The sequence below is a fragment of the Podarcis melisellensis genome (genome assembly GCF_964234715.1).
Source record: "Podarcis melisellensis genome assembly, chromosome: 4".
Taxonomy (NCBI): Eukaryota; Metazoa; Chordata; class Lepidosauria; order Squamata; family Lacertidae; genus Podarcis; species Podarcis melisellensis.
This window is the reverse complement of record NC_138531.1, coordinates 11753672-11768240: the sequence shown is the minus strand read 5'-3', so window position 1 is coordinate 11768240 and position 14569 is coordinate 11753672. Positions and strand designations below refer to the sequence as shown.

General features: G+C 42.0%; 1 protein-coding gene across 12 annotated transcripts in view; it reads left to right on the top strand.

Annotated features, from left to right (window-relative positions):
• Positions 1–14569, top strand: part of MBNL2 (muscleblind like splicing regulator 2) — a 78316-nt gene that overhangs the window by 49584 nt on the left and 14163 nt on the right. For 4 of the 12 annotated variants that reach the window (XM_081907332.1, XM_081907339.1, XM_081907330.1 and 1 more), the window contains 2 exons: positions 5230–5265; positions 8731–8825. The exons of 4 other annotated variants lie outside the window; for them this stretch is intronic. In XM_081907332.1, the coding sequence (XP_081763458.1) occupies positions 5230–5265; positions 8731–8825 (131 nt within the window). The remainder of the gene's footprint in view (positions 1–5229; positions 5266–8730; positions 8826–14569) is intronic. 4 more of the 12 variants (XM_081907333.1, XM_081907335.1, XM_081907341.1 and 1 more) reach the window with 1 other exon arrangement.

The window sequence follows — 14569 nt, the reverse complement described above, 5'->3', positions numbered from 1 at the left end:
CAACGGGGGCTCGTGGCAAGGCAGGACCCATGAGTGTGGCTCTGCTCTGCCCCCTTAAACAAGAGTTAGTGGTGCGGTGTGAAATCTTGAAGAGGGCTATTCTAATCGGTAATGGAATCCTAGTAAGATAAGAGTTTCCTTGCCACTTTGAACGCTGAAGCCAATGCACATGTTATTGCAGCTGGTAGATTACTGTAATTAACTGCTCACATGAGTGGTCTACTCGCATGAGCAGTATGACACCGGATGCAGAGATGTGTAAAAGATTGCAGCGGCTACCTCCGCGACTCGAAAAACCCCTAGTCACCAAAGTAGCTGCTGAGATCTTCAGTGTGCTTAGCTATAGATAACTTAGTCACGGAAAATGAAATGGAAGATCTTTCAGCATGTTGCATTAGCCCTGGCAAGCACCATCTATAATTTCAGATAATAGTGCAGGGATATATTTTCTTTCTCGGAAAGAAGGATCACTGCACAACTAGATATGATAGTTTCTCAGGGACAGAATCAACGCTTGATTCTGAAGTTTGTAGTGTTTACAGTGCCTGGGCAAACATCAGTATCACTATTTAATTGATAGACATGGATGAGTGATTGTTTTGAAGTAATTTAAAATGACCACCCACATGTAACCCCTAGTATAATTTTGGAAGGTTTTCACTGTGCAGTTAAATAAATGCACATACATTAAAGAGTTCAAAAGAAATGCAAGCTTTGACTATAGAAAAGTAAGGTTTATGGTCCTGCCTTATTAACGATATAGAATTTGGACAACCCCAGTTTAGATGTAATGATAAACTCCAGTTAGTTTACAATGGGACTCACAAACTTCCAATCATTTCCTCACAAAAGAAGGGAGGAGGAGCTTGTGAGTGTGAGGCTCACATCACGCTAAACTATGGTTTAGTGTTTGGTGTTAAGTCTGAAATGGGCCAATACTTTACAAACTATAATTAAAAACAAAGAGTGAAAAATCTTATGTCAGCTTGGGTGTGATGCTGTCGTGCACATACAAGCTCTGTTAATTTTTATGGTGCTTAAAGCTACATTATTGTTGCATTTCACTCTCATAACAAAAACTGTAAATTAGGCTGAGCATCCCAGCTGCAGCTTAACATACCTGTGCCTGAATTACAGGTGGGTATGCTTATCAGTCTTTTGAATATCATGAATTTTGTTACTGCTATGATTTGCATGTGCATGCCTCCGAAACATACTTTTTAACTTTAGAAGAAGCTGTTATAAAGAAAACAATGCTTATGGGATCTCCAACTTTGGCCTAGTTCAGACATAATGCTAAACTAGGCATGAGGAACCTGTGGCCCGTCAGAGTCCCAAACAGTATGACTGTGTGGGTGAACAGCTTGGGTTAGAGGAGTCCTGCCTTCCCTTTGTTCTTCCTGCAAGCACAAAGAGGGGAGTAGATTAGAAGCTTTTGCTTTCTGTTTTAAACCAGAGCTTTTGATTGCATCCGGACTTTGGGGACTTTGGTTAGATCAAACTATGGTTTGTTCAAGCAAGATAGGAGCACGAACCACAGTTTGATCCTGGCTTGTTGGAACAAACTACAGGTTAAACCAATCAGCGTTCCCTCCCAGTTTTGACTGCAAAGAGAAGGCAAAGCTTCCAGTCTTCTCCTCACGGTTCACTAGAGAAGGGGAGAGTGTAGAGCCCGAGGCTTGCTGCTGCTGCTGCTGGTGAATCTAGCACTAAACTGTGGTTCAGTATTACACCTGAAAAAGAAAATTTCATAGTGCCCAGGCAGCTACAGTACCAATTTATTGCTAAAACATTTTCAGGATTATTCATTCTTCTTTGTTGGAAAAGGTTGCTTTCTACATTTTGAAAATATTTTGTTGCCTTATGTTATTTTACTTAGAGGGCAGTCAGGAATAAGAATTACACCTGTGAAGGAGCTAAAGATGTTCTCCTTTGCCTGGTGTTTCCAGCAGCTGCATTTACAAAATGGCGCAGATCTAAAGAGTAGTTGCATGAATAGCATCCTTCATTACAGCACATTTTTGTATTTGAGTTTGTTTGCAGTGCAGAGGTATCTTGCCCAGTAAACTATATGAACTTTGAAAACACCCATTTTCTGCAGCTTTCCACAAAAGATCAATAACAAATTATTTTGCCATTTGTTTCCGTTATGAAAAGAGGTAGGAAAATGTAGTGACACCTAACAAAAAACTATCAACCTGAAACACTAGTGTAGATGTCCATAAAGACAATTGGACTGGAAGATCTTTTAATATGTCTCTGCAGAACTTACCCCTTTTGGCATTCCAGTATGTAGTGACTTGGAAATTCAGATGTAGATGTGGCCTGTACTTCGTTCCCAGCTAAGGGGAATCACCAGTCATTGCCTGTCAGTGTAAGTGTCAATTGAGAGAAGTGCTTGTGTCTGGTACAACCTGGAGCCAGTCTTGTGATGTGCCAAAGAGAGGGAAAAGGGGCAGTACAGGCATTTCTCCTCTCCCAAAGCTTCCATTAGGGGTTAGATGCCATGAGAGAGTTGATACTCACATGGTGTAAGAAGGCTGCAAGTCTGCTGCTGCTAACACAAGGAAAACAGGAGTGTATTAAAAGAGATGCATCCCTTGCACAGACTCATTTCAGCAGCCTTTCAGTGAGGGGAGTACAGAGAAGTCGCTTTCTGCATTTGCAAACAAAATTTAAGAACAAAAAAAATTCCTTCCAGTAGCACCTTAAAGACCAACTAAGTCAGTTCTTGGTATGAGCTTTCGTGTGCATGCACACTTCTTCAAATTTAAGAAGACACAGAAACCATGGTCAGCTTTCTTCGGTGCTCATTCACATCTTCCCACTAAGTGGATTTTAGCTTTATGCAATCCTGGCATTATCTGTGCATGTGTTGTTCATCCCTGGGGAAGACTGCAATCAGTAGAACATGGCTGCTCCTGCAAGGAGCGGGTTGTAGGCAGCAGGTGAGCACTGATGCCAAGAGGGGAGAGGAGCAATGCCTGAGGTTTTCTTCTCTGAAGAGGCAGTGAACAGCTTCAGCTTGACCTACTACACGCCCATCGAGCTGTGATTGGGGCTCACACACCTCAACAATACTCTTCCAATAGCCACTTTTCTGTTGAATCTGACAGGGGTTTCCTTAAATGCTATGGCTTACCTTTCCATACCTCTCATTTATTGAGCAGAATGCCTCCTTTACAGTGATCCAAATCAGGGTGGTCCAACATTTCATACCAAGTGGGGTACTTCAACAATGAACCTGCCTTGTTGCAGGGGAGGTGAGGCCCAAATTTGACCATCCCCAGCTTTCTCAAGGCTGGCTGAGCAAGGCATCAGGCTTTGGCAAGGAGGTGTGAGGCTCTGGTCAGGCCCTGAAGCCTTCCAGCTCCTTCCCAAAGCTGGGAAAACACTAACTAGGATTTGGGAAGGAGACAGGAGGACTCCAGGGTCCCACCAGAGCCCTCATGCCTCCTTCCTGGAGCCCAGCGCCCCACTTTGGGAAGACAGCAGGACGGCATGAAATATTGCTGAGGGCCACCAAAAAAGGCCTCAAGCCCTTAGGCTGCACAATGGGCTGCCCTGATCTAAATAATGTGAAGGAGCTTGCCTCTAGGGACACCTAGAGAAACACAACACCAGTTAACATTTGTATATCAGTCCCATGTGAAAACGGGAATTTTTACTCCTAAAACCTCTTTTTTTGGGGGGGGGGAATGTGGGAAAATACATATGAGGTTGTGGTTGTTGTTTTTTAAACCAAGCCATGTGAAAAATACGGAGTAGCTCCAGTCTCCATTTTTCAATATTGCATATAGCACGATCCACTACTGCTGCCATTCACTGCCCACAAATGCTAGAGTCATCTCATTGATTCTTCCACAGTAAGAAGAATTAAAGTAAATAGATTGTGGGCTATAGGTAAAGTTATTATGCCTTTAGCATAGTCATCTGGTAATTCGGTGCCTGGTTTGCTTTATGATCTGCAAAGGAACAGCAGGATTTTTCCTCAAATACTAGTTTCTTTGGGGGGTTTTAATTGAGCATGATAATAGAAATATTGAATTATTCACTGGAGGTTGTTCCTTCAAGGCAAGGTCATTCATAGCTAGCTAGCTAGCTGTAGGTAATGTATATAGAACTGCAGGACGTGCTGGGATTTCAAAACATTTTACATATACAGATCCTCCTCCCCCCCAATCTGCCTGTTTTCTCCTAACTATGAGGGCCCCAGGGAACACTGAGTTATTGCAAAGATGCAAAAGAATATACAAAATATATAATGGTACGCCAGGCACTGCATCAGGTCAGAAATGAAACCCACCCATACTAACAGTACAGTCCTGTGCATGTTTACTCGGAAGTGTATTCCGTTGTGTTCAGTGGGACTTACTCTCTAGTAAGTGTATTTAGGAGTATAATGTGAAGCAGACTTAATAGCCTTGTTAATGTAGAGTATTAATACTTTAAGGTTGCAATCCTATAGCTGGGAGTAGGTCCCGCTGAACTCAGTGCAATCTTGTTTTGAGAAGACATTTATACAATTGCACTGTTAGGCTGCAGTCCTAACCCCACTTACCTGGGAGTAAGTCCCATTAAATTTAATAGGGCTTCCTTCTGAGTAGGCATGGTTGGCATGGCATTGCAAGCTAAAAACTATCTTTGAATGTGAAACGCAGAAAAAAAACACCCTGATTTATCTTACCTGTGCATAAAGCAAATTGTTTAAATGATGGAGGGCAGCTCAGTGCTGTACAAATTTGGAAGGAAGTCCCACTGAGTCCAATGGGACTTACTCCCAAGTGTTGTCTGCACAGATTTCCTGTCTGTCATGGCTGCAGTATTAACTATATTGGCTCTGAAGTAATCTTGTTTATCTTGGTAGTAGCACATTTTGGGGGCTTAAAACAGCTGCGAGTTGTAGATTGTGATACAGACCATTGCGGGATAACCTAGACTATTCAAAGTGATTGCTTTTTAAAGAGCTAGTTCCCGTTGCTGAAAGGAAATGCTAAAGAAAGGCTTTGCCATATGGATTTTGATTAATGTGCACAATGTGTTGAGTGACTATAAGAAGAACTGTTTTAAAACAGCAAAGAAGCTATGAATGATCTCTTTGAAATTGTATTTAACTAACTTTGGCTTATCTTGGGGATGCTTGGATCTCACTTTGAATGTTAACTCTAAACAGCTAACCTGTTTCTTCCCTTTATTCACTTTTTCCACCTATCATTGCATGACACCCAGGGTCAGTTTTGTGCATGACACCCGCTACCAGTATTGGTAGGTTTCAAACTTCTTTATTGATCTCTTTTTTTTAATCGTATTCTGTAGTTTCCTTTGTTTTGAGGAACTGAAACATAACTTAGACAATTGACTCAATCTGATGATCCATTTGGACTTCTGCTTGAACAGTTAAATTTTTCAACTTAATTGTTTTTTAAAAATGAAACAAAAAACCCTGCTGCTTAGATGCAACATCACTTGCTATAACAATCCCACTGCAAAAAGCACAAACACCATGAATTTCAAGCTGCTTTTCTGTTTTCAAAAGAAAGAAAAAAACTTTTTCTATATTTAATATTGCTAGCATTATTAAACCATAAGATATTGAAACAGCAGTCTAATTTCATTAGTGTTCTAAAGTTTCATAGTGGTGTGCCTGTTTCTTCTTTTTGCTGTGTTGTGAGAAAGTTTTATCAGTGTTTCCCAGAAATCCAAATTTTAATACTTGCAGTAAAAAGTAGAGAAAAATATTTAGACCTAAAGAATATTTTCCGTTTTTGAAAATATATCTGACAAGAGTTGAAACATTTGAAAAGTTTTCACTTTCTGGTTTAAAAAAATAAAATTAGAGTTTGCCCAGCAGACTTTCCCCAAGTTAATACTGAATATTCATTACGACCCTTGCCTTTGAACCACTCATTTGAAATCAAACTTCTGCTATATGCTATGATAAGAGATCAATTTATCTATAAAACTAAACCAAAATAAATTACCAGAATAACTGCTTTCCTCCTCAGGATCAAATAATATACTAGCTAAATCTTATAGCAAGATCTGCCAGGATGAGCGGGTTGGGATCCAGTGGATCTCCAGCTGAACTGTGCCAGCCTAATTCCCTCATCCTTGACTCAGCCAGGTCTCAGCTGGATCTGAAGCTGGTGAAAGCTTTGAACAAGAGGAGTTCTGGAGGCAGGACCAGGGAGGGGGCAGTTAGACTAAATCCTAAGCCCTGTCCAGCTCAGTCGTGGGACTGGACAACCCAGCATAAATTAAGCTAACAAAAAAGGTGGTGTATCTGAAACCCCATTTTAAAGGCCTGTTTCCCCTTTGCCCTGTTAAGGTTGGCTTAGCTGCTGAACAGCTTAACTCGCACCAACGTCCTTTATGCCAGCTTCTCATGTAGGATAGCTCCCTCAGAAAATGGTTACAGACAGTGAAATAAATCAGATTTCGTCCGAGAGTCATAAAAAGCAATAGGATACATCTAAAGGAGTGAATGAGTATCACTTGTCTTTTCAAAAGACAAAACATGTAAGCTTGATATAAGAACATAAGAAACCAGAATTAAGTTTATTTCATTTTCATAATTGAACCTTTCCCATTTCAGAAGGAAATAAAGCACGTTGCTCTCCTATTTCGGCGTGATAGTATAAACTCATTCCGTTTGCTAAACCTCAAGTTTTATATTAGTCTCAATCTATGGCCAGTGATTGCCAGTTTTCTGCATAAGCAGCTGTCCATGCATATGCTGCTAGTGGGTTGCAGGGCTGCATCTTTCATGTAGCTAAATTGCGTGTCTCTATAATAAGATTAAATCATCCAAACCCTGACTTTATATAGATGGATGGAAGGATGTAGTTAAGTGCAAGGAAGGTGTTTTGAGGGACTTAAAAGAGGGGAGGTGAAGAATGTTTGAGGAATGAGAGAATAAGGCAGCTAGAGGCATAGCTGTCAACTTTCCCCTTTTCTTGCGAGGAATCCTATTCAGAATAAGGGAATTTCCCTTCGAAAAAGGGAAACGTTGACAGCTAGAGGACCCTGCCAGGACCTGAAGTAGAAATAGGCGAGGAAGTGTGTTAGGAAGCCCCGGAAAGTAAGACTTTGCACATTGTGTGTGCATTTTTGCAGTACCCTAAAGAAATATTGGGACACGGGTGGCACTGTGGGTTAAACCACTGAGCCTAGGACTTGCCGATCAGAAGGTCGGCGGTTTGAATCCCCGTGACGGGGTGAGCTCGCATTGCTCGGTCCCTGCTCCTGCCAACCTAGCAGTTCAAAAGTACATCAAAGTGCAAGTAGATAAATAGATACCGCTCCGGCAGGAAGGTAAACGGTGTTTCCGTGTGCTGCTCTGGTTCGCCAGAAGTGGCTTAGTCATGCTGGCCACATGACCCGGAAGCTGTACGCCAGCTCCCTTGGCCAATAAAGCAGAAAAGGCTGCAGGACAAAACTGATGCGAACAGAAGTTGAGCAAGACCCACATGACCAGTATTGCTCCTGAACCAGATATTGGGGGACAGAGGTGGCAACAGAAAATGACGGAGGGTTACTTCAGGGACCACCATCCTATATGCAGTTAGGAGCAATATGTTCCACTATATTCTTTGGGGCTTCCTCTCAAGTGTGTATGGGAAGTGGGAAGAGGTGACAGAAATGGACACGAAGGTGAATCTAGTAGTTTAAGAGTCATATGATCACAGGCTTGCCTAAGGATTTTAGTACCAGCTGCTCAAATATAAGAGCAGGTTTTGGTAAAGATGACAAGAAGCAGGTGTCAGAACATTGTCACATGCGTGCAGGCAGGCAGAAGGTGAGAGCAGATCGGCCCAAAATTAAGTTTCTAGGATTGTAATTTCTAGGACAGTGACAGGAAAGTTTGCTAGGCAGAGGGTTTGAGAAATTTGAGGAAATGGAGCTTTTCCGCACCTTCGTTCTTAATGCATCCCTCCTGAACTCCTCCAGAAAAGTCCCACTGGAGGGTTAGGGACTCTTCTGGCACAGCCTTAGGCAGGAACCGGGGAATAACCTTCATTCTGCAGATAGAGGTGTCTGCTGCCTGCTCAGGAGCACCTTCAGAGCCAGACAATTGGGATTTTTAGAAAACTAGGTTTGTTTGTTTTTTTAAAAAATAAATGAATTCCAAATACCAGTAGTTCTGTCATATTTGGGGTGATGCCTAATGAGTGTGATGGGACCCCACTCCCTGCCACCCCCCTGTACCCTCTATCTGCTCATGAGGGTTCATAACCTTCCAGAGCAGATTTGGGGAGCACTGGGGGGGCAGGCACTGAAGAGAAGAGGGTAGGAGGGGGACGTCTGGGAGCTGACGTCACTGGATATCATCCTTGGCTTTTAAACTTTGACAGAGAACCCCTACTAGGATACCTTTGTTATTTTAGGGGAAAACCACTCCAGCTTTTCCATAAACGAACTGGCCATTTTCATGAAAGCATTATTAAATTAAAAAAAATACCAAAACAACGAATTAATAATTCTTTTCTGGGAATCGTTGATAACTGTGACATTCTTCCTTTAAATTGTACCTGTAATAAGCTATTTTCCCTTTTGTTTTATTTCTCTGCCACGCTCTCTTGCTTTGCATTGTGATTGCATGCCATCTGCTGGTTTAACCCATGATGGCTTGCTGCTGCTGCTCTGATATTCACCATGCCAAAATTCCACTGCCATTGCCATAATGCTACACACTCCTGTTCATTGCTTCCATGGCTCCCCTCCTGAAAGTACCCATGATGCACAGCGCTACGTCCGCCACTGTCTCTGCAGCAACAACTCCTGCAACAAGTGTCCCCTTCGCCGCAACAGCCACAGCCAATCAGGTTTGCTCCTTTTAAAGCTTTCTTTCACAAATCCCAAACTCTAAATGAGTGCTGGTACTTATTAAAAAAAAAATTCTCCTGGAGAATTTTTTTCTTCATGTTTTTACCCATCAAACTTTATTTTGAAGTAGTCCTTTAGCAAGTATTTGTGGACAGGTTGCACTTATTTAGAGTTAACATTTATTGCAAATAATGGTATAGCTATGTCTAATGTTGCACTGTTTGTTTTTTGTTTCTAACACTGTGTAATTAACCCAACTCATATACATTCATTTTAGCAGTGATCTACTGGAATGATCCAATTAACTTTTGGAATTGTGGGGCGGGGGGGGGGTAATGTGTTAAATCATTTTTCAAATGCTAACTACCTTTTCTCCACACAGCAAGTATAAATAACTAGTCTTTTTCTTAAGGCTGAAACAAACTCCAAAAGGACAAAGTCAGCTGCAATAACAGCTGGAGGATTTATCTATCGTCTATCTATATTTATTTTCCTGCCCTTCCTCCTAAAGTCACCTGGGTACCAAACAACAAAACAGAAAAAGGAATTCATTTTTTAAAAATAGAATCAAGTATCCATCAATTGCTGGGTATAGAGAAATGTTTTTAAGTTCTGCCTAAATGTTAAGGGAGGGGACATATGTCTGAAATGGTATTCTATCATCAGAGAACAACTACCAAGAAGGCCCTGTGTCAAGTCAGCAGCAGCCGGACAACAGTAGCAGCACCAGTAACAGGGCCTCCCTTGTCCACCATAAAGCCCAAGATGGTTGATTTGTGTGTGTTGTGGGGGATATCATGTAGACCCTTGGATCCCAAGCCATTTAGAGCTGTGTGCATCAGTACATCACCTTGAATTGGCCCCAGTAATTCACAGAGAGTCGGTGCAGTACTTCCACCAACCTGAAAGCCACTTTCTGCACTAGTTGAAGCTCCCACGCCTCCTTCAAGGGCAACCTGCCGTAAAGTACTTTGCAGTGGTCCAAGCTGGAGATGGCTGCTGGGGCCAGGCTATCCCAAGTCCAAGAACAGCCACAGCTGCCAAACAAGCCTAAACTGGGCATAAGCTCTCCTAGCAACTGGGGGCTCCATTGACAGGAATCCAGGAGTACCCCCAGGCTAAGAACCTGCTCCTTCAAGGGTCGAGCAGCTCCTTCTAGAGCAACACCTAGCCACGCACTGCACTTCCATCTTATCAGGTTTCTGCCTCAGGTTATTGGCCCTTAATCCAGCACATCACTGCTTCTGGGCACTGGTTCAACATAGAACTTTCTGATTTGAATGGAATGGGGAGAGGGAGTGCTTTGTATCATCATGATATTGGTGACACTGTGCTCCGAATCCTGATGACAGCTTTCAACAGCTGCATGTCAGATAGCAAAGGAGACAGAATAGACCCCCCCCCAGCTCAGAAGCCACAGTCACATAGTGCTGCTTTCTGGTTGCAGTTTTGCAAGCAGAAGGGCAGTGCTCTCCACTTCCACTCTTGAGTCATTCCAGAAGGACAGCATGGTTAGTGGTGTCGAATGCCGCAAAGAGAGCCAACAGGGTCACACTGCAGTCTCTCTCATCGGTCAGGGCAACTAAGGTTGTTTCAGTGCTAAGACCAGGCGTGAAGGCTGACCAAAATAGGACAATATAATCTGCTTCCTGCATGCACACCTGCAGCTGGCTTGCCACCTTACTCAGGGAGTGCTGCCTCGCTTTCCCCCCAGGAATTTTACATCTACAGTGGTACCTCGGTTTATGAACTTAATCCATTCCAGAAGTCCGTTCTTAAACTGAAACCGTTCTTAAACCGAGGTGTTCTTTCCCTAATGAGGCCTCCCACCGCCGGTGCCCTTCCACTGTTCAGATTCCGTTCTTAGACTGAGGTAAAGTTCGCAAACTGGGACACTACTTCCAGTTTTGCAGAGTTCGTAAACCGAATCGTTCGTAAACAGGGCTGTTCTTAAACCGAGGTACCATTCTACTGTTCTAATCGTGCTTCTCTAATTTATCCGTATGCATGCTTGTATATTCACATTCACGGGCAAAATGTGTGCATCAGTTAGGTGCTAATAGTGAACTTCAGAACTGTCTAAGCACAATTTGTCTAAGCCAAAACAGATGTGGCAGATGTTAGGAAGCCTCATAATATTTTTATTTTTTTGCTTTTGGTAAAATGGCCAGATTTCAACCAAGATCTTAAATGAGCAAGTCTGCTCAAGCCTTCAGGCACTATGCCAGAGCTTTCCAAACTTCTCATGTTGTTGGCACACCTTTTAGACACGCATCCTTTTGCGATACAGTAATTCAGTTTTACTAGCAAACCAGTTTTCCAGCCCCCAGAAGGAGCGACACACCTCTGTGTCACGACAGAGTTTGGAAAGCTGTGTACTGTGTGCCCCATATTATTGCTATCTTCGTACACAGTCCTTCAAATCTGCCTAGTGTATAGAGCAGAGGGGGAAAGCGGAAGCAGTAGGAGAATAGATGAAAGCAACAGTTTAAGACTGACTGCCTTCCCTAAATGTTTTCAAAACAGGAACAAAAATTCCTTAGGCACACAAGAGTCTCCCAATCTATCTTGGGCAACTTACTCTTTTATTAAACGTCCCACTATTTTTCTGTACTATCCAGAGCTGGCCTCTCTTTTTTGCTCTTTTGTATTTAGTGCTTCTCTCTCTTTTGTGTTTGGAGTGTGGAGGGGTAAAAATGGGCCTGTACACTTCATTTAGTGGAAAAAGTAGACTTCACCACCCTCTATAGCTAAACAAGCAATCATGGTTTGTTTGTTTGTTTGTTTGTTTGTTTGTTTGTTTGTTTGTTTAGCAAAGCAAAGACATGCACAGCTGACTTGACCAACTATGAACAGTGCTTCTCTTTTAAAAGCATATTTCTCCCCATGAAATCCGTGTGCGTTGACAGGAAAGTTATATTGCAGTGTTTGATTTGTGATAGCCGTTTCACACATGCATGAATGCATGGATATGGATTATGAATCAGCCTTTTTTGCTTACACTCAGAATCTGATTGATCACCATATTTGAGAGAATTAAGAAATACACCCCCTAGGTCAGATAGTGGTACTTTCAAAGGGATCTCTCTCATCTTTTCCTTGGAGCTTAATTTATTTGTTCATATCACCTGGAGCTCTTTGTTTTTTAAGGCACCTTTCTGCAGTGAACACCCTGATTTGGATTGCATTAGTTGCTTTGTTTTTAAAAAAAGTGACTCGAAGTGACTTACAAAACGAACAGTAAACCAAATATAAAAACGAGTAAAAGCAATCTAAAATGCTGATAGATAATACACATACACACAGTATTATTTACTAGCCCTTTTACTCAGAGGCTACTCCAGTCCACTAGCACCAATCTCAAAGTCACAGCTATTTATCTCTTTCTTTAAGCCCTGGCCCTGAAATCTAAGCTGCCTCTGACACACTTTCCTATCTTGAGCAAGCTTATGCCTGCTTCTGCATACCTGGGGCCTGGGGTTGGTTCATATATCTGCCACAAGCCTTGATGACCTAGGCTATACTTGGGAACGTAATGGCATGGAGGTTATAGTATGACACATTATGAGCACACTGCTTGGAAACGTGCTACCAATATTATTATTATTACCAGCCCTTCACCATAAGGTCTCAGGCCAGGATTCAACCATTTAAAATGGTTTTAAAACACAGTTTAAAATAAATAGTACATTCATAGCCACAAATGTCTTAACGGGAAAGCACTTAGCACTACGGCAGCCGACCGGTGCATGTCGCAAAAGCTGGCAGACCATTATTAAAATCAAAACAATCTCGTACAGAGCAACAGTAGCCATGCACTGTGGTCAGTGCGCCGCAAATCAAGTCCAAGCTACAGAAGACTGTGCCACTCTAATGTGCTCTGCTGTGAAGTGTTTTTGGAGGCAGAGGTGAGGACTCTAGCATTCAGAGCCAGAAAGCAGGCAGCACAACAGGCAGGCCAGACTAAACCAGACACCATGTCCTAGCTCTGTGCCCCCACCTCCTGATCAGATGCAACATAAACCCGTGTTTGAAGAACCCACCCTACAGATCTTCCACAATACATAGCCTACTGCCAAAGGTAAAAAGCTTTGTTCTCTGGAGGAAGTTGATTTTGTCAGCAATAGAAAAAGCATCCACCTACTAGGCTGCCTAGAACGATTGTTGTTGTTGCTGTTTAGTCATTTAGTTGTGTCCGACTCTTCGTGATCCCATGGACCAGAGCACGCCAGGCACTTCTGTCTTCCACTGCCTCCCACAGTTTAGTCAAACTCATGCTGGTAGCTTCGAGAACACTATCCTTGTGCCCTCCATCTTTCCCAGCATCAGGGTCTTTTCCAGGGAGTCTTCTCTTCTCATGAGGTGGCCAAAGTATTGGAGCCTCAGCTTCAGGATCTGTCCTTCCTGTGAGCACTCAGGGCTGATTTCCTTCAGAATGGATTGGTTTGATCTTCTTGCAGTCCATGGGACTCTCAAGAGTCTCCTCCAGCACCATAATTCAAAAGCATCAATTCTTCGGCGATCAGCCTTCTTTATGGTCCAGCTCTCACTTCCATACATCATTACTAGAACGATTTAGGACTTCTTTATTTCCTTCTTGTTAAAGATACCATTTTACATGGCTGTCCAATGGTTTTGCAGCACATAGTCAGTAAACTCATTAATACGTGTTTCACATGCCCTTTTTATTCTTAATTTTCCACATGTCACATTGCTTTCCAGCACTTAAAACTTGTCTCAAAACAGAACTTTGCAAAGCAGGTTGTTTTTCGGTAAAGGTGCTTTGCATCAGCTACAGCCACAAATTCAAAGTTAACATTTGCCTTCCAATATGTGATAGCACTACTTTAGGAAGTGTGAAATACCACTGCCTATCTGAAAGTGAACTTTCGTGAAATGCCAGAGACTTCATTTGTATTCTTCAGTTTCAGGTTTGGGAATAAGTTAGTGAAGCAGTATTTTGATTAAAGTTTTCTCAGGTACAGGTCATGTTTTAAGTTATAGGAAAATTTGTGTAACTATCCTAATAAGGGAGTGCTAGTATGGCTGATTTTTAATTCCACTAATTTGGGATGGAGTGTCTCACTCCCTGAACTTGCTTTGGATAGTTTTTTTAGTTTCCAAATGTAAAAATAAATTCAGCAAGCAGTAGTGGAGAGTTAAGGGTTAACGTTATAACTTAGAGCATGCAAATGCCTTCTGAAGAACACAGTGATGGCTTTGATGAGCAAACTGTCCAGAATGCACCACATACACATAAGAATTGTTCAGTTCAAATTTTTTATGTAACTTGTAGGAAAAAATTGTTTCCAGTAAGTGCAATCTTGTGAGTTTCTGTAAGATATCTAGATTCTAGAATGTACTTTATAATCATATTTGACCTGCTATGCCACTCACGTGCAAAGGATTGCTTTAAAAAGCCATTTCATTAAAAGGAAGCTCTGTTGCCTGCAAATATCAGTGTTTAGCATCCTATTCACAGCCCTTTCAGCCACTAAACGTAATTTCCATTTTGGTTTTCTGCAACTTGTAGACTGCGACCTATTCAGCATTTAATATATGAACTCTGAAAAGACATCTTCATATAGTCTCTTAAGAAAAAAGTAATTAAAAATAAATAAATCCCAAAACTCGAGACTTAATAGATCACAATTATATATAGAATTGTAGAGTTGGAAGGGACCCTGAGGGTAATCTAGTGCCACCCTCTGCAAAGCAGGATGCGTGCATCTAAACATCACTG